Consider the following 24109-nt stretch of genomic DNA (forward strand, 5'->3'; position numbering starts at 1 on the left):
TTTTCCCCACCGGAGAGATTTCTGCAATTTACTCAAGAGCTCTGAAGCCCAACAGATGCATTGTGACATGAAACAGCCACTTCTGCAACAGGGACAAAAATCAGCAGCTTGCTCTTTCAAGTCCGAGCTGTGAGTTTCGTATTTCAGCTCCTCCTTCACATTCCAGGCCTGCCCAGGCTCCTCTCCAAAGATTCCGAAAATGGAGCCTCTCACAACTACTTATCCTCTAAAATACTCAGTGCCGAAAGCCAGGGTCTTTGTTGTCTTTCTGTCAATGGTTTTGTGTACTGCCATTCTCTGCCTGCTGCAACTCAGATTTTTTAAACCTAAAATCAAAGATTTTTATTCTTTTGAAGTCAAGGATTCACGAGGAAGGATCGTTCCCTTGGAGAAGTACAGAGGGAAAGTAAGTTACAACTGCATTTTATCTTTGTCTTGAATCTTTACTGAATAAACGGCTGTCCATTTGTAGGTAAACAAAAAGTTTGTGGGAATTTTTGGCAGAGATTTGTCCTAAATTTCTTCAAACAGTAAGCTGGAGAGACATTTATCGAGGCCTGCTCCAGGAATGACGTATTTGATCTAATAAATCAAGAAATATGCTTTTTTTATATTCCTTATTATAAATCAATATAGCCTAACAATATAATTTGTGCATTTTAATCTTACTTAAGAATGGTAGCATGTTGTGTTGAATTCTGGAAGTTGATCTAATAAATATGATTTTACTGCCTGTCCTAAATACCTGCTTTTTTAACTGCTTATATTTAAACAAAGCCATAAATTGGTTTATCCATTTACTGGATTTTTAAAACGGGTTGTCTGCAAGTAAATATCTTGTGCTGCTATGATCCTTATCTGTTTAATGAAATTATGATCAGACAAACTAAATTTGGCCTTCTGGCAAAATGGGTAGTAGGAAATGCCATTTTAAGACTTAATTGTAATCTGTCACCTCTAGGCTTTTTTCTTACTACTATAACATTATTTCTCTAAAGGCAACTTTGGTTGTAAACGTGGCCAGTTACTGCCAACACACAGACAAAAATTACATCGCACTGCAAGAACTACACAGAGAGTTTGGTCCCTCCCACTTCACTGTGCTGGCTTTTCCCTGCAACCAGTTCGGAGAATCAGAGCCTAGCTCAAGCCAGGAAATAGAATCTTTTGCTAAAGGAAACTATGGAGTAACCTTCCCTGTCTTCCACAAAATCAAGATCCTAGGATCAGAAGCAGAGCCTGCCTTTAAATTTCTAATAGGTAACTGTTTTGTTTTCTCTATCAAGCTGCCTATAATCATGGTGTTCTCCCTAAATTCCAGTCTGAGTTTGTGAGGAAACATCATAGTCTTCACAGTCCACGGAGAGAAAAAGGCACTCAGCATACAATTTATCTTGTTTCAATGTGGACATTAAAAATTTGGTCTTAAGAGTTGTACCCTGAAAGCATCTGTTTCTCCTCCCCAATTATAAAATCAGCCTACTGTGACCTGCCCAGCTAGAAACATCCATTTTGTGGATGTATAAACTTGAGTGTAAAGACTCCAACCTACAAAATCCCATTTCACATTATGTGACTGTTGTTGAAAAACACCTTTACTTATGGATAAAAGTATAACCATGGAGGGTTGTATAATTACTGGAAGATTTTACACAAACACATGCAGATGAGAAGATTCCTTTTTTAGTACAGTCATATGACCACCTTTATGTAAACCGTATTGTAAAGCAGGATCATATATACACCATAGTTTATATATAATCACTGATTTGCATTAATTTGACTTGTGAACTTCAGGCCCAGCCTGCAAAACCCACTTGCACAAATACTGCTGTTACAGTAAGCATTTACTGACTTACTGCCCCATACTCTCACAAGCAAAATGAAACTCTTCAGCTGACCAAAGAGCTCACAGACCCAAAGGTAATTTGAAAAGCCTCTCCGAATTTTGCAGAGCTTTGGCCAGGTCTTTGACCCATACTAAACACTGATATATGAAAGACAGAATATTTAGAACATAACCCTTCTCTATCACATCATTTTAACTAGCAAATAAGGTAGAAGGCCTGAACTTGTATTCCATCTCCCTGCCCCATGACAGAATTACTGTAGTCATATGAGAGATTCCAAAACCTCACTCTACTCCAGTTCTTCACTGCCCCTCTTGTCAGAAAGCTATTTCAACATCTAAATGAAATCTTTCTTACATCACTTAAGTCTGTTGCTTCTTGCCATATCCTCTATGATAACTCTCATACTTGAAAATTATTATGATTTAGGAGCTATTTAAGTGGTCACCATTGTCACTGTAACTGTCTTCCTACCTCCCCTTTGGCATGCCACCAAAGATGTCAGGTAAAGCCTCACTGCTCTGAGCTTCCTCATGTCCAGTGAAATTGAATGCACTCTGGAGGTGACTCTCAGTTCATTATAGAGGAGACTAGAGCACACAGGTAGCAGCTGGGTGGGATAAATCTAGATTCTAACTACTAGTGCAACCAGTATCAGACATTAATACCTATACAGAAGCAGAACAGCCATATTCACTCAGTTCTTATTTGTCATACTGTTCACCCACAAGGAGAAAGATGCTCTGGTACTTAAATATTTTGAAACAAGGTCTGTCTTTTCTTGCATTCTTCTGCTTCACATGAAATTACTGTGCAACAAATTAAAGCAGCACCTGTTTTCTTCACATAGCTGTCTTGACAATCAGAAGGTTGAACACCCTCATTCTACAGCCCCTTGTAACTGTGACTGATAGCTACAATTTGTTCAGCACTGTTAGCTAGTCTGGAGCAAAAAGAATCCACCAGTAGCACAAACATGATGCCAAGGCCTTTACACAACTGTTCCTTGTTCATAGCAATAAGGCATTTTGTTGGACCAGTTCAAGGTTTGTGCCCTCACCTTTCCTCAGATAATGTCCAGCTTCCTATGTGTTTGCACTTTGCACGAGTTACTCATATGCACTGATGAACACTAGAATAATATTCAGAGATGGGGTTATCTAGGACTGATCCTAGATACAACAACTCAAAGACATAACTACTATCTGGGCCAGAGCCTCCATGACATGAGCTTTACCATACCCATTTGCTTGCCATGGTGTCTGTCCCCTTAAAGTCATGACATTACAAGTGTAGTCCAATGGCAAAATTCAACCTGTTGTTTCTAAGAATCAGTGTAGGGTTCAGCACTGCTCCCCAGTCAAAATTTCCTGGAGTTTTCTTCTAGTTCTTCTCTCAAAAAGAGATTTCCCTCTAAACCTGTAAGACTCTCCATGGGCAAAGCCAGAGTCAACATGTGCAGCCCTCACATCCTCCTCCCTAGGAAGCAGGGTGTTGTAAAAGTAGGAACTCTTGAACAGTTTCACTTAATCACATTACAGATCATTAATACCAACCAGTAAATACATGTGCAGACTACTAGCAAAGAACAAGGTGGGATTACTTCAACATAAATAGTTAAAGAATCACTGAAGGGTAATGATGCAGTTACAAGGATGTCACTAAAATGATCTGATGCCATTCTTACAGATTCATCAAAGAAAGAGCCTCGATGGAATTTCTGGAAGTACCTTGTCAGCCCTGAGGGTAAAGTTGTGAAGTTCTGGAGACCTGAAGAGCCCATAGAAAGTATCAAGCCAGAAGTAGCATCATTAATCAGGCAGATTATCATGAAAAAAAGAGAAGACCTCTGAAAAAGCCATTCACACAGTGAATCCATTCAACATCATGGGTACAGAGCCTTACTACATTCCTGGGAAATGCTGCTAGAAGCTAAACCATCACGTGATTTTACTTCTCTTTGGTGTTAGTATTTTCAGCTACGCTATGTCTATTAATGTTGGATTGGCTCCTGCAACAGCCTTGTGAACTACTGATGTTACTGAGAATGGCAAGGCACTCAGTACCTTGCAGGGATGGACCTTCAACATGCATAAAGTTTCTGAATGTTTCTTTAAATTGTCACCAGCAGGAAGATAGATAAGAAGAGGATTTGTTGATGAATTACTCAGTATTTGCACAGAAGAGTTTTGTTTCCCATCTACCAGTAACAAATAGATTTTAACATTCCATTAACATGCAATTGCCCTGACTGAAATGCCTGGGGCCCAGAGGCATCATAGCATGGTTTTGAGACAAATGCAACTGAAGATACCTGCTTTGCAGTATCTTCTCAAGGAAGATTACTGAATTGTGAAGCTGTCAACTTAGTGGTAAAAAAAATACATAGAAAATAAAATTACTAAAAGAAAATAACTGCAAAAATATTTCCTTGCCTGCTTTGTATCTTGATTTTACATTTCAGCTTTACAGCAACACCTTTAACCACTTTAGCCTTCTCCACACATTTGTGCTGCAGTGCAGTGCCTCAGCTGTGGGCTCATCTCCTGCTGGATTCCCAGTCTTTTGACCTGGATGAAGGTAGGGCCTGTGTCACTATACATGGTTGCTTACAGAAGGATTCAAGGGGCAACAAAAATCAACAGCTTAGCACTCTAACAGACATATTTCTGACAGTCCAAAACAATGCTCCCCAGTCATACACCTCACATCTTTGGATTAAAACGACAGTCTTCAAGTAGAGGTAGAAGGGGATAAAGGTTCATGCGTCAAGCCCCACTCTTCTCACCTTGCAATCTCCCCAGTCCTGTATGTAACTACAAACCCATCACCAGTTCTATCCCACTGTTCTATTTCAAACTGCCAAATGTTTTATCTGTTTGATGAAAGGAAACAGTAAATGGGAGTAAGGAACTTATTCCAGCTGTCCAAATCCTAAAGGCAGGCTGAGAGAATAGAAACAAGAGAAAACAGTGTCTCAGAAGAGTTTTCTGTATGAAAAAGGACTGGTAGCATTAGTGCTGTTCTCCTGCAAGACTAACACTGACTGAAAATACCTGAAGCACTTTGAAACCTTTTCCAATAAAGATAGCCACTTAACTGTTTTAAAAAGGTGAGAAATTCAAAAGCATTTTTTAAAAAATAAAAGTATATTTTCATTCATCTATGGAATTCATTAAGAATTTCACAGAAAACCCCCGAAGGATAAGGACATATTTAAAAGACTGAGTAATTACACTGATGTGGAAGATTAAGCAGTCACCCTCAATAATAACAACCATCATTTTGGAAGGAAAGTCAAACCTTATGAATGACAATTTTAGCCACTCTAGCTTTCAGAGATCAGTTAAGGCATATGTAGGGGTCTAGTTAGCCCAAATGTGCCTACTGCTGATGTTTTAGATCAGCCTCGGAGGTGTTTGCCATTAGCCTACACGATTCCACATACAATCCGACAAGACAGTTCCTGTTCTTATGTTGAGGTCCTGTGTTTTACTCCAGTCTCCTCATGCACATACAGTTCCAGCCCTGGGAGCATTTAGCAGAACATGTCAGGTGATTTTTGTCACATGTCCCTGCAGCTTTGACGGAGAGAAAGAAAATTGAGATATGGATTCTCTCCCCTCACCGGGACCAGCCTAAATTCCATGGAACTAAGTGGCAGGACACAACACTTTTCCCATAAATGGTATCTCTACTTTAAAATGTATGTGATTAAAACATGCATATCTACTCATGTGCACTATTATAGTTCCCTGCTTTTTGTTATCACTTTCAAAAAAAAAAAAGATAGGTATAAAGGGTACTGTTAGTGGAATACCTGAAAAAAAGTCTATTTTAGTCCTGGTATTGCCTGAGAGTTACTCAGCATATGGGAAATTTCACTCAGTTCTTTAAATACCATTTGGAAGATAAACAGTGCAGTATCATTTTCTAGACTGGAAGAGATCAGGAGGGAAGGGAGTGCACAAACCTTGCTTCTGATTCACTCATGAAAGCTCATATTCTGTTCTTCACAGGACACACTGTAATCTTAAATAATCTTTCCTGGTATTCAGAAATAGCATGGGATATCCGCAAATGGAGGACAGAATTATTTAACTCACTACTTCACAAATTACTGTGGATTCCTAGAAAAAGAAGGTTTAGCCTGAGAAAACAATCACAGAATTTCTTATTTCACCATTTGGTTACAATCCATTACAATCACCTTCTGTAGAATTTGAATATAGGTACCACTCAGTCCTGAATATACACAGAGTTTTAGTTTTCTCAAAGGTTACTGTTAATTAACATTCCCCCAGAAATTCAGTATGTTTGTATTACATATTGTTCTTGAGACATACCAGCTCTTCCAATATAAGATTTAGGGCAGATCATTGATAAACTAATCACTTCTTTCATAAAACCAAGTTACCGGTTATCCATGGTGAAAACAAAGAATCTTTAACTGTGAAATCTGCACAGACTTGGAAAGGTGAATAAATAAAATGAAAGTTAGAACACTATTATACAAACACACACTTATCTATAGTCAAAAGCCAACAAAGTAATATGAATACATATTTGTATAAACATCCACTTACAGTTTATGTAGGATATGGCATATAAAACAATACTAAACTACAAACATGGTAAACAGATTAAAATGTATTTACTGGATTCTTAAATAAACCCACCAATTTAAGATAAAACTGCCCTCTTAAAGTTAACAGAGTTCAGCCTGTGAGTGTTAGAGTTTCTTCAACTCCATTTGAGCATAACCTATTGCATCCTTCTTCATTCCTATTTTAGTTTCCTCACTCCTTACGTCTGATGTACGCTTGTTATCTCCAACAGATAGCATTTAACCGTCAGCTCCTCTTACCAAAAAATTGTCTGGGAGTGCAAATACTGTAAATGCCTTTCAGTCAGTGGTTGGACATGTCCCTGTTAATGCAAGTATTATCAGAACATACTTGTTTGCTGAGCCCACACATCAATGTTCCAGCAAACATTTAGTGGTATAAGAGAAACATATTCACAAGGGGCCCAAACCTGAAACTCTTAATTAATACTTACATAATTTAGTAAATTCTTTGGAAACCAGTTGGATTAGCTGTATAATTGTGTCAAATACAGTTACAATTATTTTTATATCCTACATTCACTCAGTTTGCATAACCTAGCACAGCTCCTTTCATCTGGGGGAATTAGACAGGCACTGGACTCCATACCAGCTAGCATCCAATGAGGTATTTATTATAACTGTTTACCTCCTGACTCAACAGTAATGTGCTAATGTGGCAGTGTAGTTAGTTGCTGGTGTATGAAGAACAGCTAACTAACAATACACTGCCTGATCACCACACACAACAGTAGGATCGCTCCAATAGTGCAGACCTTCACATAAATGCTGGTTTTTTTCCTAGGAGACCTTCACTTTGCAAGTCACATATCACATCACCCAGATAAAGCAAGTCATAACAAAGAGTTTCTTTTGTGTTCAGTCAGTGCCTGAAGTGTGAGGACCAGGACAGAGGTAACACTCAGTTGGTTGCCTGTGGTAGCTCGAGAAAAGTTTGCAGTGTAACATGAATCAAAAGGATCAACATGCTTCCAGACTTTATTCTTCTGAAGTATATTATGTCCTGTTCAAATTGTGTCTCCTGCTTGGTGAGACTATGTGCAGTTGTTTTAATGTACTGCTGGTCATATATTAAGTTGTTCTGAGAAGCAAGGAGAGACCAAAAACTCCAAAGCTGACTTTTTTTTTTAAACAGAATGGAAAGGCAATTATTATTCAGCATTTGGTGAGTGTTTTTAAGCCTTTCCAGCATCTAATGACTTGGTTAAAAAAAAAACAAAACAAAATACAACCACCTCTCCCCCCAAACAATTAACTTGCATTTGCCAAATATCATTATAAAAAATTTAAAATCAAACTTTAAAACTTATGTGAAGTTTTTAACTGTGTTTCTTTTGCTTTAAGAAAACTTCCAGAGCTTAAAATTGTTTGAAATGTTTGAATTATTTACTGTTTCAAGTATTTATAAACTTCCTGCTACCTTGGTATCTAAAAGCAGATTAAAACCAATCAACAAAAAACTCACAATTCTTTGGATAACAAATAGAGTAGTAAAAGCAGTAAAGTAGTAGCTCTCCATTTTGATGACAAAGGTATGTGGAAAAGGATAGCAGCTGCATGCGAGCTGATGTCAGAATTTCAACCAGCTAACATACACTGCCATCCCATAACACACAGACGCACCACCTGCATTACTGAAAATCTGAACCCTAGCCCTTTCCAAAGAAACTGCCTTTAAACATCAATGAGCTGTCCCTGCAGCAGGTTGACAGTGCTGTAGTGACTGCTACATTCAGATACAGCAGCCAGCTAGCAGTACACTGTCTACCAGACACAGAGTCCATGCAAAGCAAGATGTCTCATGAAATAGCATGCCTGGAAACATCTCTTATTTTCTATCTAAAATCAGCATTGTTCACCTGTTTTGATATTCATGTTTCATATACGTATATATATACAAGTTCAAGCACTAAATACTGTCATGAAATAAATGCAACATACAAGCTACCAATTCAGCAAGACCTGTATTAAAGTAATAGTATAAATCCTATGTGGAGTATGACTAGAACCAGATCCCAGAATGTCCAAAAGCAACTGAACAGTGTTGCAGTTTCTTGCCTTAGTTGTACAAGCACAAGTATAGTATTTTACCTCCACAAGTTGTAGCATCATACACATTTACTTCAGCAACCTTTACCAGACCTTAGTCTAGATGAGCCCAGAGTCTAACTGAGTACAGTCCATTTTAGGTTACTCTGAAATTAGAATTATTATTCGTTACTCCATAGCGCAACTTAAAGTGAACTACATGCAACCACTTTTTGAAGCGGTTGTGAGCCACAGTGTACCTCCGATTACAGCATGTAATGCAGCATGTATAAAAATCCCAAGATTCAACTTTACAGATTTAGGCTGGATGGAGATAAAATTTTACCTACAACATCCATTTTGATGGAAAGCCCTTTTAAGACACACTGGAATGCAGCCAGAGAGTTAAACACTTTGTACAAATGTCAATGAATACCAAATTTGAAGCCTTCCTTTTGCTTCTTAAAAACCAGTCTTAAATCTCTCAAAATCAATCTCAATACAAAACAAAACCATACAACATTTACTTGCCTGAGTGCTGCTGTTAACAGCCACAGAAAAGCACTGGCTAACTGAATTCTGCTTGTTTCACAGCAAGAGGCCATCTCTTAGTTTTCCACGATGGTTTTGAATGAAACAATATGGAGTGCAGCTAGCAGCTGTTGACACATCACAGACAACAGCTGGCTAAGATGCACTGCCAGACTGTTACATTCTCTTGAGTTTTGGCCATTAGTTCCCCCTTACCACCACCACTCCCCTAAAGTTTCTAGAGCCCAGTCGTTGTTTGTTCTAACAACGTGGCTTTTCCCATGGGGTCACTTACATAAAACATTTATGTTGGAGCGACATTCTCACCATGCTGGTGGTTACATTCCTGTACTGTCACTATATCTAAGGGCACACTGCTCATCTCCTGCTTCAGTATTTTCAGTATGGCCAATTCCTTTTACACCTCCACCTCCCACTGTGCCATTATGCGTATTGCAGTCTCACCAGGTTTTGTGATCTGTGTCAACTTCTTAAGGCACAAGCTGCCTGCATTTTCCTCTTGCTTACAGCCAAGCATATTGTTGGTGGTTAATAGGTTTTCCACCTGTGTTCCTACTGTATATGCAAGTTCTTCATTGTCCCTTTTATCTTTATCACCCTCTAAATGTGGAGAAGTCAGCCTGCAGTGCTAACAAAAAGCTCTGTAAATCCATACAACCCCTTCAATCAGGTCAAGTAACCTTTGGTTTCAAACAACAGGCAGTCTCTCTAGGGCCACAGAAGAAGCCCACATGTGTTTGTGATTCCTCTGCTCAACAAACATCACTTTACCATAACCTGTGTTTTACTGCCAGTTCAGATGGTACAATCAAGAAAGTGTGAGGAGTAATAGGAAAGGAATAATAAAATCTGTTCTTTCAAAAATCACATGTTTTCAAGTTTCCCCCTCTCCTCCCCCAGAAACGTGAAGAGGGGAACTCTTTAGTGCAGTGGATACAGAGGAGCGTGAATGTCTGTCTGGCCTTACCTCAGCTGCTTTCTGTAGGCTCTGCTCTCTGCTCTGCCTCAGGTCTCTTCCAAGTGCTCCCGCCACCTCCTCCTTGAAACAGAGCGGCACAACACTTGACAAACGCGTGGGTTGCCGTTTCTTCACCCTCCACCACCTTCCACACAGCCGTGCTGCTTGCCAGGCTTCGCCGGGCGCCAGGGCCCCCGGGGCCCGCCAGAGCCGCCGGACGGGCCGGGAAGGCGTCTGCCAGGCCAGCTCCTCGGGCACCACCCTCCCCAAAGCGCCGACAGCCCCCCACATCCCCGCGGGGCACCGGTACCTGTTGCAAATCCTCATGCCTCCTGCTCGTACTCCGGGCGGGCTTTGCTAGTTTCCCCTCCATCTCCGCCGGGGCTGGCTGAACCCGCCGCCTCGGGCGAGGTGACCTAACCTCGAGGTGGGTCCCCGCGGGCGGGACGGCCGTAAGAGGCTAAGCGGGTGGCCAGGGCAGGTGCACGGAAAGCAGCCCGCGCGCCCGGCGACCCGCCGGGAAGGCACCTGGCAGCCCAGGCAGCCCTCGGGGCGCGGGCTCCTGCTGCCCGAGAGGCGGTGCCAGCCCCTCCGCCGCGCAGCCCGCACCGCTCCCCAGCGGCCACCGGCGCCCTTTAAGTAGCCTGCAGGCGCGGCCGGCGAGGCGGGAACCGGCGGGCGGCGAGGCGGCTCGGCCGCGCCCGGCCCGGCCCGGCCCGCCGGCGGGAGGCAGCGCGCCCGGGCCGCGCGGCGGCGCCAAGGGGCGGCGGCGGGCGCTGGCGGCAAGGGAGCGCGACGCGGCGGGTCCCGCAGCCCCCACGGGGAGCGGGGGAGGAGGGCGGCGGCGGCGGCCGGTGCCAAACGGCCCTGGCTCTCCCCCGGGGACGGGCAGGCGGTGAGGCCGTCACCCCGTGCGGCCGCTGCCCGACCCCGCCGAGGCCGGTGGGTCACCTCCACAGGGCCGTCTCTCGAGGGGCTGCCCCCGTGGCCATGGCCCCGTGGCTTTGGGTTGCCGCCGCCTCAGCCCCCGCCTGGGGGATGGAGCGAGGGCAGCTTTGGCGTGTTCCTCACGCAAAAACCCGCACGTCGGTCTGTTTCTCGCAGAGGTTTTTGCCAGCTGTGAGGGGTCACAGACACGCAGCAGCCTCGGTGCAAGGCCCGGGGAGCGGCGCCTCGCTGAGGCGTTCGGGCCTGGCTCTACGAAACCGAGAGCTGGAGCAGGGGCCCAACATGTGGCACCGCATCTCTGCGTGCCCCGTGGCGGCCTGTCCTCCCGCGAAGGTCCCCCAAACCAAAAGGGAGCAAAACCTAACGGCCACCACAAACAACAAGGCTCATGGAAATAACCCGCAATCATTTGCTTTAACGTGACAGACAAAGGCAGGATTTGTAGGAGAAAAGTGTGAAGAACCGTTTTATCCCAGCAGATGAGTTGCTTGTGCATGTGGTTCATGGAGCACAGATGATAGGGGGATTTTACGTACCCTCAGGCACTCACTTCACCAGAGAAAACTTGAGCACAGATCTGGTAGGAACGAAGTCAAATGTGGTTTTGTTGGAAGATAAGGTTTAGCTGAATCCAAAGAGACAGACAGGCAAAAGAAGAGTTACTGCTACATATACCTTCTGTATTTTTTTACAAAATAAGTTCAGAACCATCCTTTTCAGCCCTTGCTAAAGTTCCAAATTTGGAGTTACGCCACTTGGGTTTTCAAGCGACAGAAGCTGAGAGACATGCAGCATTTAAAAGAGCCCATTTTTCCTCTTTCTAGCTTTTGGATCTGAGAATCAACATTAAAAGTGTTATTTTCCAAGAGTAAGAAACAAGAGTGCCACTTCTAAAAATGTGCTCAAAGTTTTCCTCACTTTCTTATGGTTTCACTTTTTCCCCCAGGAGAGATTTTTCTAAATTTTCACTTGGAAAAGTATTATTTGAACCAAAAAAAATCCTCCTGCAAAAGTTTTCTTCATGTGAAGTCCTGTTTCCCACTCAACTCTATTTCTATAGCTGCACACATTACATCTGCAAAAAGACATCATGTAAGCAAGGCAGTGGAGGAGAACATTTTTATTGATGCCTGTGTTATAGGCAATACTTAAATATCAGATGATAGATCTGTTTTGTCAAATCAAAGTAAAACTATTTCAGAAGTACCATTTTATTATCTCTTTTTGTATTGATAAAGACACAGCTAAGCACACCCAGCACACGAAGTGGCTGAGGCACTCAACACCATTTTAAGGCTTTCGGTAAAACAAACAACATGCAAGGCATTGCTAGCATACGATCACAAAGTATTGTTTGCAGTTCTTCAGTTGTTTGTGTAACTGAATATGGGCTCTTCCTACAAGCAAGCATGGCCAGCTAGTGTTACCCTGCCTAACAGCAGATGCTGGCATGCACTGCAAAGCCATCTTGCTTTAATACTCAATGAATCAGCAACCCTCACGTGAAGTGTATGGAACTGTTACCTATCAGACCAGTGTTTGGGCTTCTTAACGAAGCTTTTGCTCACCCTGCAGAGCTTATTTCAGATGAGCAGGCCTGTACCCATGCAATTTGATAGCAGGAGGAAAGAAGTCTGAGAGCTGTATGCAGTAAGCTGGAAAAAAAAAGTCAAAAGTCTTTCAAAGTCAAGAAGGTTTTGAGTGAATTAGAATTAGGATTAATTAACACAGAGCAAGGCATTAAAGAGTGAATAATATGACCCACTGCAACTGGTGTTACAAGCAGTGATTGTGCCCTTCAACTCACACATCTGTGCACCACAAAAATGTTAGAAGACTCCTTCCAAACACTGATTAGCAAGTAGAAAACTTGGCAAGATACTATGTTTGTTAGTAGCCTCAAAATAAGTAGGTCCCTAAGTGAAGTCAGTGGTAAGTAAAATCCAGAAATAAGCAGAAATGCCATGGGGAAGTCTGAATTGCTTTGTGTTTGTTAAGAAGGATGTGTTGGATTGTTAGCCAGGTATTGTAACATCAAGGATATCCTTAAAACTCTCTTCTTCACTTGAAGTGCCTGGTATTTTGGAAATGATGTAGTAGGTAAATGCTCTGTTGTAGCTTAGAAATTGTAACCGACTCTTAAACAAATGAGTTTTGCTTTAGAAAAGCCATCCACAGCTAAGTGCATTGCATCTGAAACTCTTCCAGCATCTCACCAACATGTCTTCAAAGTGAAATGAAAAGGTCATCTTGGTTAAGTGTCTTAATTTCTTTCTCACTGTGGACTCATTGTAGGCTCCTCATTACGGCACCTATGCAGCCAATTGCTCAATTATTTCACCTACCTACAAGAAACGTGGCTGAATTTTTGTAGTTCTCTTAAAACATCCCCAGACCAGTATGTAGAAACCATGTAGTTTGTCCCCGCTGACAGCAGATGGTGCTGATACGCTGTTGCTATGTACATCCGTGAAAGGCTCTCAATCCCATAGTAACTTCTTCGGATTTTTTTTTCTCATCCATTATCCTTAAAGTATTTTAATACGAATTTATCATCATACTTCAGTATTTATGGAGATAAAATATGAGTTCATAGTCTGAGGTGAGATAGCAACCCTCACAACATTATCAGAGAATTAAGCACTGTCTGATATACCACCATTTCAGGAAAAACTGGATCCATCACATCCAGGCTGCTGAACAAGGACTTGTAGGGCCCAGAAATCTCAGGACACAACAGTAATGGTGCTCCTTGCCTTTGCTGACAGAGGTGATGTTAGTTTACACCAAGTTCTGGCAAGTAGAAAGATCAGAAGAGCTGATCATAGAAAATTGTCTTAGAAGCAATGGATCACAGCTTGTCTCCATGTCAGTGTAAGAGAGAGGTAAAAAACCCTTGCTCTTTAAATCAGTTTCTATAAAAATTTTGCTTAAACCAAAGGCCTAGTTAGAGAAACCTTCCTAGCTAAGGAGCACAGGGACTTGGACATTGAGGGCATACTGGACTGAATACTTCCAGAGAGGATATAGTCATTGTCTGTGATACCCAGCTGGATAAACTAAGAGAGGTGTAACAAATAATGTTAAGAAAAATATCACCCTTTTGGAAGTGTGAGGGATCTGAATAAGATTTACCACAGTTTTGAGCTGCTATTTGAAATAGGTGGGGAAAATTTGCTGAACATATTTTGGTGAAAATTTGCTTCCATTACGCATTTGCAAAGTGATGAGAGGTTTCTGGGAACTGAGGCCTCTAATTTCCTGCCAGAGAGAAAATGATGTCCCAGCTTTGTTAGACGCTCACAGAGCAGAGGTCTTGAGGTATGGAAACATCTTAATTTTTCTTCCTATATTTCTTCACCATTCTCTCTAGCTTTTCAGCCAGCATCCCAGAAGAATCCCAGTCCTGTTGCCTGCTCAGTCATATCTATACTCAGATGCCTCTGAGTGGGTTAGAGGAATGATTCTCACAGTTGGGCCTCTCTAAGTGACTGACAATAATAGTAGGTAGTGGTTCCCATTTATAAAAGGGAGCTTTGACCCTCAAGTGTTTCTAACTACGATAGAAAGCAGAGAAAGAGTGGGAAAGAAATGAATCAGGAAAGCGAAAGGACTCAGTTCATGAGGCTGTTCACATCAATTCACAGTGCAACTTGCAGTGTGTTGGAAGCCCTAACAGAGACAGCCTAATCATAATGTACACTTGCTGGCTTTGGGACTGCAGGCAACATACAACTACATTTTGTTTACCTTGGCTAAACTTCAACCCAAAACCAGAACTTCTGGGGTCATTGCCAGCTGCCAACTATGTGCCTAAATAATATTTCATCCTGGAATCCCAAGAGTCTGGCTTAACAAACTGCCAAAATGCCACTCAGATGTAGTTCTTTCCAAAGATTCTCTAGTGGTTTCTGTTGTTAGCATGGTACCTATTACTACGTTACTAGTTCCAAACTGCTATAAGTTACTGTAAAATTAAGTTATGTAAAGAGTAATTATGTCTTTCAATAACTGTGAATTGTAACTATATCCAAGGCTTCAGGCACCTGTTGCAGATGATTCCTCTCAGGTGGTCTCAGAGACAGGACAAGGTTTCTGACTTTCTTTTCTGGATAAGGGCAATTAAATATACACCTTGAGAAGCAACTGTCATCTCTCTTTGCAAACATGTTTCAGTCAAGTAGTTGCTCACAGGTTCAGCTGCATCAGCTGTGAGTTCCTGAAATTCTGTTGCACTCCATACCATTTCCCATGGAAGCAAGTCTCTGGTTTCACTTCAAAAAACTAATAGTTGAACCTACAAGATAATTTTTCAATTAAAACATATTTTGGGGGAAGGGGTTCTGTTGGATACTACACGCCTTGAAAACAGAGCAGTAGTTACAGTCAGATGTCACTCACTATTGTGAAACCAACTTCAGCAAACCAGTGGTTGGCTTACGCAGTTTCTAGATGACATGTTAACTAATATCTTAAGAGTGTGTACTTACAGTTAAGCACTTTAAAGACTTAATTTTTTGAAGAGGTGCAGTTTGTACCTAACTCCACAGTAGATGTTCATCTAGATATTTCAACTCTTCCACCCTTTTAAGCTTCTAAAACCCCTTCTTGATATTCAGGGTGTAAGTATAGGTCATATCAGCTCTGTCCACCCACAACATGCAAAATTCTCTCCCCTCACAGCAGATACAACTCCATTCCAGCTCCTCTCAGAGTCAGTGCAAGTATCTAGTCCTGCAAAGACCTTGCAGTTGATGGATTCCCAAGCCCACTCAAAGGCCCACTGAGACAAAGGGGACTCTGAATTTCATCAGGAGATACAAACTCGATAACAAAATAAAAGAGAGGAACACAATATGAACATATGTACAAATGGAGCTATGTTAGGGACTATCAGACCAAACAAGAATAAACATTTATCAATAAATATATCTGTAGCTGTTTTAGTAGTAATACCTTTCACACAAAGAATCTAGTGTAAGAGATTCACCTATTATTTTTAGCATGATCTCTTCCTTTCCTCTTCATTTTGTTGAAATGCTCTGCATTGCACACCCCAGAACATCCTGGAGTGTGTTGTCCATTACTGTGATAATGTGAATGCATATTTGCTAGCTCTAATTAGATTTCTGAAAAACAACTTATAGAGGTGCTGGGTATATACTTCTTATCACCTATGCAGTCACACCTAGAAAACAAACCAGTTAGAAAGAAATAATAAGAAAGGGTTTCCTAGGAGAAAAAAATAAGTTAATCAGGGCTTTTAGAAATCTGAGCAATGGTTACAAGTGTTATAGGTTAAATCCAACCTCACAGGTTAAATAGTGGCTTTGTAGCACTCTTCACCTCTTACCACAAAAAAAAAAAGGTGCAAAATGTCCAAAGGATGGACACAGACAACTGTAGGAAGCCAAGTTGAAATGTGTTAGGAAACTTCTTTAATCTCTTTATTTCCACCTGAGATCCACCTGAGTTAGGGAATTACAAAGCTACTTATTTGCTGATGGACAGTGAAGACCCCTCAGGGCATAACAATGTAGAATGACTTCAAGAGAAAACTCTTCACAGTCATGTAAACTTTTCAGGCATTAAGCATCAGTCTATATTAATAAATAGTCCTATGAAGTCTTCTCAGGATTCATCTAAAGTTAGAAGCTTCAACAGTTGAAGTAGAGAATTGATCTGCTGATTTTGAGCAAGTGGAGCATTTTTCCGTAAGTGGTATTATTCCTTTTATTGCATCCCTCGTGATTGCTACTTCATACAGCAATGAAATCATACTGAAATGCAAAACATTAGAATCATGATCTCTAGAAATGTCACTTTAAAAAAAACCCTCCCTTCTCTTAAACCTCCTGATTCAAATATTTTAAAACTAACATATCCTCAAATCCTGTGACATCCATACATCACCACACAAAACATACAGGCAGAGCCATCACATATATTGCATGATTAGGTCTAAGCTAATCAGTCCTGCTAAGGTCACTGGGCCATTATGCATACTTAAGGTTAAGTAGATGTTCTGTGTTCATAGACCTCAGGCCATAGAGTCCTTCCATGTGTGCCCCAGCAGCAGTTCAGCTGTCATCCATGAGAGCTGGGAGAGGCTTCAGTAAAAGGTTTAGACACCTAAAAGTTAGTAGGGAATGCAACCACACTGGCACTGGATCCCAGATCTGGGTACATGCCTAATAGCCAAAAACATGAATACAGACAACTGTATCAGTCAAATCATGAGTCATGATTTGACATGAGTCAGCAGTGTTTTGGTAATGCCCTTCAACTCCAAGAAAGAAATCTAATTCCTGGAGAAGTGAAGTGGCTCCATACACTGACAGTCACATGCAGTTCTACCCACAGCTGGAGCAGTACCCCTTTCACTGCCTGACCCAGGGTGCTGTTGGGAGGACCTGCCAGTACTGAACAGCCATACATCAACACATCTGAACAGCTACAGACCACTGCTGCCTGCTTGGAGCACGGGTGGAGCCAGTGTTTGACTTTCTGCGCCTTGCTGAGTACACACAATATTTTAGATTGTCTACTCAGAAACAGATCATGGAGAAAGAAGGGCAGCTCAGAGTAGATAAAAAGCGAAGGAAACCTCCATGCTAAGCTGCCTGAAGGGTGGTTTAAGCACGGGGAAGACTGCCCTGGCACCACAGCACCCACCTTGAAACAGCCACCTCTAAATACACAAGATGAAGGATCAAGACCCTTCCCTGCTATCTTTTACAGTTGTTTCTTGCAAAAAGTGAGAAAGACTTCTGTGTCCTGTTTTAGCAAAACCCAAGTTGGTGCTGCTTTCCACTATACAGGGGCCTCATGGTTAAAGCACTTCCCTGCAAGGAGGAAGTAAAAGAGTCCTGCACCCCAAACTGAGGCATTACAATGCCTCAACCTCCTCTGGGTTGTTACCTCCCCATGTAACATTGACACTTGGACACCAGTTGTCAGATGTGTGGTTGTGTTTTGAAGCATGGATTGCTATTATCAGATCTCTTTCCCAATGGATCTGAAAGAAGATGCAGGCAGTTACTGTCTCTGTTTATTATAATGGAAATACAACCTTGTGTGCTATTGACTGCCTTCCCATTTGCCCCTAATGTCTGCCTTCACCTTTTTTACCTTGACCGTAAATACTACTGTGATATTTCTTGTTTACATGTCATCTCTCTTTGCTACTAATTTTTTGTTCCACAGTTTTAATATTTTCTTATTGAAAAATCTTGAATATGAGTATTAAAAGCCAGTGCAAGTTCTCGTTCTCATTACTTTTCCCCACATCCTAGTTTAACTTGTGATTCTCACCAAAGAACTTTTCCTTGCTGTCAAAATCACTTCTAAATCTAGCCCTTGTGTATTTACTGAAATGCAAACATAATTCACAAACATTCATTATCTTGAAATTACGACCTACTTGCTAATTTGCTCTGTACTGAATGCTAGTAAAAATGCCCCCTTGGTTACACAGGTATATTTGCTTTGTGATAAAACATACTTGGAAGTGTTTTGTTTGAACAATGTGATTTGATTAGATTATGGGGCGGTTTTCAAAAGCATCTGACACTACTAATATTCATTTGATTCACTAACTCTGTTACACTGATTGCTTAAGGCTTAGAAGAAGCAGCATCCTGTAAAACAGAAAACCTCACTTATTGATCTGGAGAAGAACATAGGCAGTTCGACAGACACCAATAGAGTTTCATATTTATAACCAAGGCTCCTTCTGTAATAGCAGATGGGTGAGGAATTAGGCCAATAAGCAGACAAAATTCAGGACTAAAAGCCATTTCTAGTTCCTCTCTAGATGGATCCCCTAGTTATCAGCAAAATTCAGGTCTGTTTGCTGGCGTTTGCTTATTTTATTAAAGAAAGTCAAGACCAATATGCTTGCTTGCTTGTTGGGTTGTCTGTGTGTGTTTATGAAGAAGGAAGATCTACACAAGTGTTCAAACTGGCTGAGGTGCATCTCCATTTTCCAGTTTCTTGCAGCTTCCTGCACTACATTGAGTTCTGTCACTCATGTATTTGTTTACTTTCATTCCTGAAAACATCATGTTGGTGGTTCTGATACTGTTTGACACTTTTCTGGCAGATACATCACCACTGCAATACCTATGATCTTGTTTTGCTGTCACAACTGTACTACTATGACCAGCAGAAGTTACACACAATATATGAGATTCCCCCATCTTCTACAAGATGTGCTCCAGGTTGCATGAAGTGGCCTTACCTATGTCTGCAGCAGTAAGGAGTGAGGAGTGGCATGAGTGGACCTGGAAAGTGAAACAGTGGAAGCTAAGATCCAGGGTCCACTCCATACATGCTTGAGGTGAGAGTAACTGAGAACCAGCTCTAGCTCAGGTATCTGGACTAAATGCCCATTAGCAGTTGAGGTAAATTAGATGAGTTCCTGGAGGACATCTCTGGTTTAATTTCATCTGAAAGGAATCCAGTTGACAAGCTTCAAGGTTGCTGTGCAACACAAAACCAAGGTGGAAAAGATGGGATCAAGGATGAGACTTGATTCAAGCACACATTCTTCATCTGGATTAAAGTGTTGATGTTGATGTAGCCCTTATACAGCTGAATACTGTCAATGAAGAGTTTCTGAAGTGCCATCACCTGCACAGCTGCCCATCTTCCCCAGGTAGGTACCTGCAGAGTGAAGCAGAGGAGGTAGCAGAGGAGGCAAAACAGAGTGCACCTTACCTAATCCTGATTTTCAGATGGTACAAATTAGGCCTTCATGCAGATAAGCTACAGAGTATGAGTGAATAAGGACTCACCACTTCCCCCATGCTGATCAGTAGACTGGAGAAAAAGTCAACAAAGTATCTCGTCCATCAAGTTTTATTTTATTCCCCTAAGTGATTTTGATACAGGCACTCTGAGGAAAAATTAACAAAACAAAACAACAACAACAAAAAACCACAAACAAACAAACAAAGATCAAAAAGACATGAAACAAATGCCCACTGTAGCTGTCTCCAACAACTCATGGGAGTTGTTTAATCAGTATAACCAAGGAAAAGAGCCTGACGTACTTGAGAAATTCATGCCTTCCTGTTCTGTGTAGCATGATTCAAATCCCAGAGAAGGGAGTGACGGCCCCATTTATTGTTTTGAAGGGGCTGTGGCAAATATGAACAGTCCAGGAAGAATACTAGAGAACTTCCAAAGAGATTCAACTGGGCCATGGGAATTTCTAAAATATCTTAGTAACTAATGAAGAAATAATCAATGGGGACATGTCTTATTTCATAATCTTCAGGCTTAACCTCAGATACTGAATATGTGCTAAAGTGTGTTAAAGAATTTGTGTAGGAGATCAGAATTTCCTCATTTGCACAATAATTGGGAAAGCCGTTCCAAATATCCACATCTCTACTTCTTCAGCACCAGTTGTTTGTTAAACTCTTCTGTGAGAGTTTGTTTGGGATCAGTGGTCCTTGCGCTGATGTCTTAGCAATATTAGAGGTTCTAAACATGTTCAGAGGGGTTCACTAAGTACTAGGAAAAAAAAAGAAAAAGAAAAAAGAGAAAAATGCTTTACAACCGTTACAAAGAGAAAGAATGCACTAAGAAGAAAAATCTTAATACAGTTAGCTGCATTAAATATCTTCCTTTCCTCCTTCGAATATTTGACCTTGAATTTCTGTGAGTTTTCTGCCATGAAAAGAGCCATACAGGATAAGCCAAAAGGATGAACACTTTCAAAATACATGCTTTCTTTGGGCAGAGACACAGATTTACAGAGCATGCAGCACAATAGGGCTCTGCTTTCATGTCTTCGGGCACTTTTGAATTACCAACATAGTACAAGGCAACTAAACAAGAAGGGAGAAAGAAGGAGGAGCCTAAGTACATTACCAAGCATTTTTTTATGTAGTTTAATTTGAACATAATGTATGCACTAGCTGGCAGTAACACTGTTTCATGTATTTTGCAACTGACGACTTAATAAACCAAATTAAAGCTTAGCTCGTAGGACTGTGTTGACCTCTAATTCAATGTGAGTACATAAATCTGCACTTCTCTGTCTGAACTACTGTGTAGGTACCCATCACCACCATAATCTAGCAGCTCTCAAAAAATTATATTTACCCTTCTATCCTCTGCCTCCCTGTTGAAAAGAGACAAGTTTATGGCCATTACCCTTGTCAGAGAACAGCTGGAAGCAAGTCTGAATAAAGAGATGGGTTCCATACTTAATTCTGAAAGTCATGCATGCAATACTTGTGCTTTTTCTTTTACTACCTAAATTTGTGACACAATTTGCCTCCATTAATGGTTTTGTCCTCATGGATCCTCCATCAGTGAGTTGACAATTACCTTCTTCCTCTGGAAAGCCGCTTTCATGGGAAACTGCAGTTGCAGACAGAGAAACAGTATCTTGGGTAATGAAGATCATTTCTAATCAGGCTTTCTAAATCAGGAAAAAGGCAGTGAGTGAGGTATGTGTTCAATGGAAATACTATGCAGAGAGATACTGTTCTGGGAGATTTGGTGGTTGCTTTCTGGTCAAGCTGAGTAATTTTCAAAACTGCAGTAAATGAGACTAAAGATACAAATATAAGGCCAGATACTAGATGTGCAGTGAGGGGCAGTTGTTTGGGGTTTTTGACAACATGTCCATGGACCTTCGAGGGCAGTTTGTAATCTGGCCAATCCCAGGGCTGCAGCCCAGTCTAAGGTACAGAAGCAAGAAGCTGTACGTGGATAAGGCTGTGATTCTCCCATTTCTCTAACAGTTTTGTCCCCTGCCAGAGACAGAGTCCATGCTTTTGAAGTTTTCATTGTTTTAATTTTGCAAAACCTTGGTGGTACAAATCAAAATGGAACAGAGCAAGTCCAGCCTTCCTTTGCATTTTTGAAGTGCTTATATTTCATCCAGGAAGAAAACTATAGACACATGAGATGAACTTTACTTATTTGATAACTCTGCACACGCCAGAAGCTGCAATTTAAAATCCATAACTTAGATTGAGTGTCTGTCCTTTGTCGGACACTGGTTCAAATGTGTTCATAAATTCTCAGGTGTCTGCTATAACCGTTGACTGAAAATAGAGTAACAATATACTGAAGTGTGTATTCAGTACAATAAATAGGTTAATCTGGCTAAATCTTTCATTAACATGGAAAGAGGTTAGGGCTGTAACAAATTTTTTTTTATCGCTTTATTTAAACAGCTGTATAGTGTTCAGTGAATCACCTTACATAACCTTAATGATTATTAATATACTTTAACAGATCTTTGACCAGATGAATCTACAGCTCTGCCATCTATTGCAACCACTCAAAATATTGTGATAGCAGTGGAAGTTGACTTCAGTTGCCCATGTCCACTCCACCTGAGCTAAGAGAAGGTGAATCACAGGGAGCAAATTTGCTAATTCATGTTGTATTTTTTGCCAGAATAGTAGGCAACTGAGCATCTGCAAAGGAAAATATAATTCCCAAAGACCCTATGATTCAAAGTAGAGTTGTCTGGATAACATCCAGTAGAAAGTAATCAAATACACAGAGGCTACAATATGTCAGAGGACCTGCTAAACAAATAAATATAAATGATGATAATCCTTACAGTTCTCGGCATTTATGAAAACAAAAAAATGCTTTCAGTCAACTTTACTTCTGATGACTTATTCATGTGCTCAGCTTTTTTCTTCCTAAATCAAGGTTGTGTAAGAGTTCATACAAAAGTAACAGCATAGTATTTATAAATACTTTCTGCAGGTTCATAGTTCTTCTTATAAGCATTGATTTTGGCCTTAACCCAAAACCCCAAAATGAGAAGTAAAGAGATATAATTTTAAGGATGTTGAATGCATTGGTGATGGGGAATTCTACTCATGGCAAATATTTAGTGTAAAATGAATACTAGGCTACAGATCTTGATCCTACCTGCTCAGAGTTTTATTCAAATTTACAAGGGATTTTTCTGTGTAATGTGAAGAATTGGACATGTTGTTCTATTCATTCATTTCAAAAGGCAGCACTGAAATTCAGGAGCTAAAACTAACATAATAATTGTACACTGCCTTAGTTTTAACACCATATAATCAATACTGAAAACACTAGAAAGCTTTACATCTTGCAGATATTTAATTCATTTTTTAATTTCCCTCCTTGGTTTGTTTTTTTCAGGGTTTGTGTTCTTTTTTTCACAACAGTTGACTCTACCACCATGCTGGGGTTGTAAGATTTGGAGGGAGGGGGAAGGACCTGAATATGGGGTTACAGTGTCTGATTCACCAGTTCTGGGTGTGTTCTGGGCCCTGGTGTAAGAACACAACATGATGAGATGACCAGGGAGCAGCCAGGGTAGGCTGCCTGAGACTAACCATTAGCATAAAAGGTCTGAAAGCCTAGAAATAAAGGAAAATCTTTCTTAGAAAATTTCCATGATGGTTGGCAAATGAAATACATTGCGAATTTTTTTAGTGATAAAGTCACCTGTCAGGTATCTTTCATTCAGAATATTCTTTTTAAAATGTTGTTTATTATTCACAGTGCTACAAACCCAAAGGTCTCTGCTAACCAATTTGGAGCATAGCACAACAGAAATCTAAACCAAAACCTGCAAGGAATTTCTTATAAATACCTGTATTTTTGACTAGAGGATTGAACATAAACATAAATGCCTTTTTCTGGAAGAGTTCAGTGGTTTGAATTACGTTTTTAATGTGAAGATCCTGACCAACTTCTAAAGCCTTTTTCAACAAAAAGAAATTTGCTACAAAACATGCAGTTTAGCTTGCAACATGCTTCCTTTCCTACTTCTCTTCCACACGTCACTCTCCTTATTCCTAGCTCCAACATCAGCTACTTACAGTTCTCCAAGATGCAGCAGGAGTTCAGGGCATGGAGAAGAGACAATACATGGTTGTGAAGAACAACCTGAGCAGGTCACAGGAGATCAGGATCCTGTCTCTTATTTTGTCACAGACAGGTGCAGTGGCCTATGCCAAGTTATGTTACATCTCTGTGCCTCTGCTTCCCGATTGTCAGCAGGGTGTAAGATTTTTGCTCCCTTTTGTATCACACCTATCTTTTTGAAATCAAGGAGTCTCCAGGTTGTCTTTTACGATGTGTACATGAAGGGCACCATGGCGCCTCTGTGCTATTGCAGCA

General features: G+C 41.0%; 1 protein-coding gene across 4 annotated transcripts; it reads left to right on the top strand.

The window, feature by feature from the left end:
• Positions 1 to 174: 174 nt before the first annotated feature.
• GPX8 (glutathione peroxidase 8 (putative)) lies at positions 175 to 4276 on the top strand. 4 transcript variants are annotated; one of them, XM_074931945.1, is made up of 3 exons: positions 175 to 406; positions 999 to 1260; positions 3540 to 4276. In XM_074931945.1, exons 1-3 carry the CDS (start codon positions 200 to 202, stop codon positions 3701 to 3703), a joined length of 633 nt encoding a protein of 210 aa, XP_074788046.1. In that variant the 5' UTR covers positions 175 to 199; the 3' UTR covers positions 3704 to 4276. The 4 variants fall into 4 exon arrangements, with proteins under 4 accessions (XP_074788046.1, XP_074788050.1, XP_074788048.1 ...); XM_074931947.1 differs by having other exon boundaries at positions 200 to 253; XM_074931948.1 differs by having other exon boundaries at positions 200 to 253; positions 1125 to 1260.
• The last annotated feature ends 19833 nt before the right edge of the window (positions 4277 to 24109 follow it).

This window comes from Athene noctua, chromosome Z, assembly GCF_965140245.1.
Source record: "Athene noctua chromosome Z, bAthNoc1.hap1.1, whole genome shotgun sequence".
Lineage (NCBI taxonomy): Eukaryota > Metazoa > Chordata > Aves > Strigiformes > Strigidae > Athene > Athene noctua.

Coding starts and splice junctions, on each gene's coding strand:
- GPX8 (XM_074931945.1), top strand. CDS start 200: ATGGAGCCTCTCACAACTACTTATCCTCTAAAATACTCAGTGCCGAAA. Junction 407..998: donor TGGAGAAGTACAGAGGGAAA/GTAAGTTACAAC, acceptor ATTTCTCTAAAG/GCAACTTTGGTTGTAAACGT. Junction 1,261..3,539: donor TGCCTTTAAATTTCTAATAG/GTAACTGTTTTG, acceptor CCATTCTTACAG/ATTCATCAAAGAAAGAGCCT.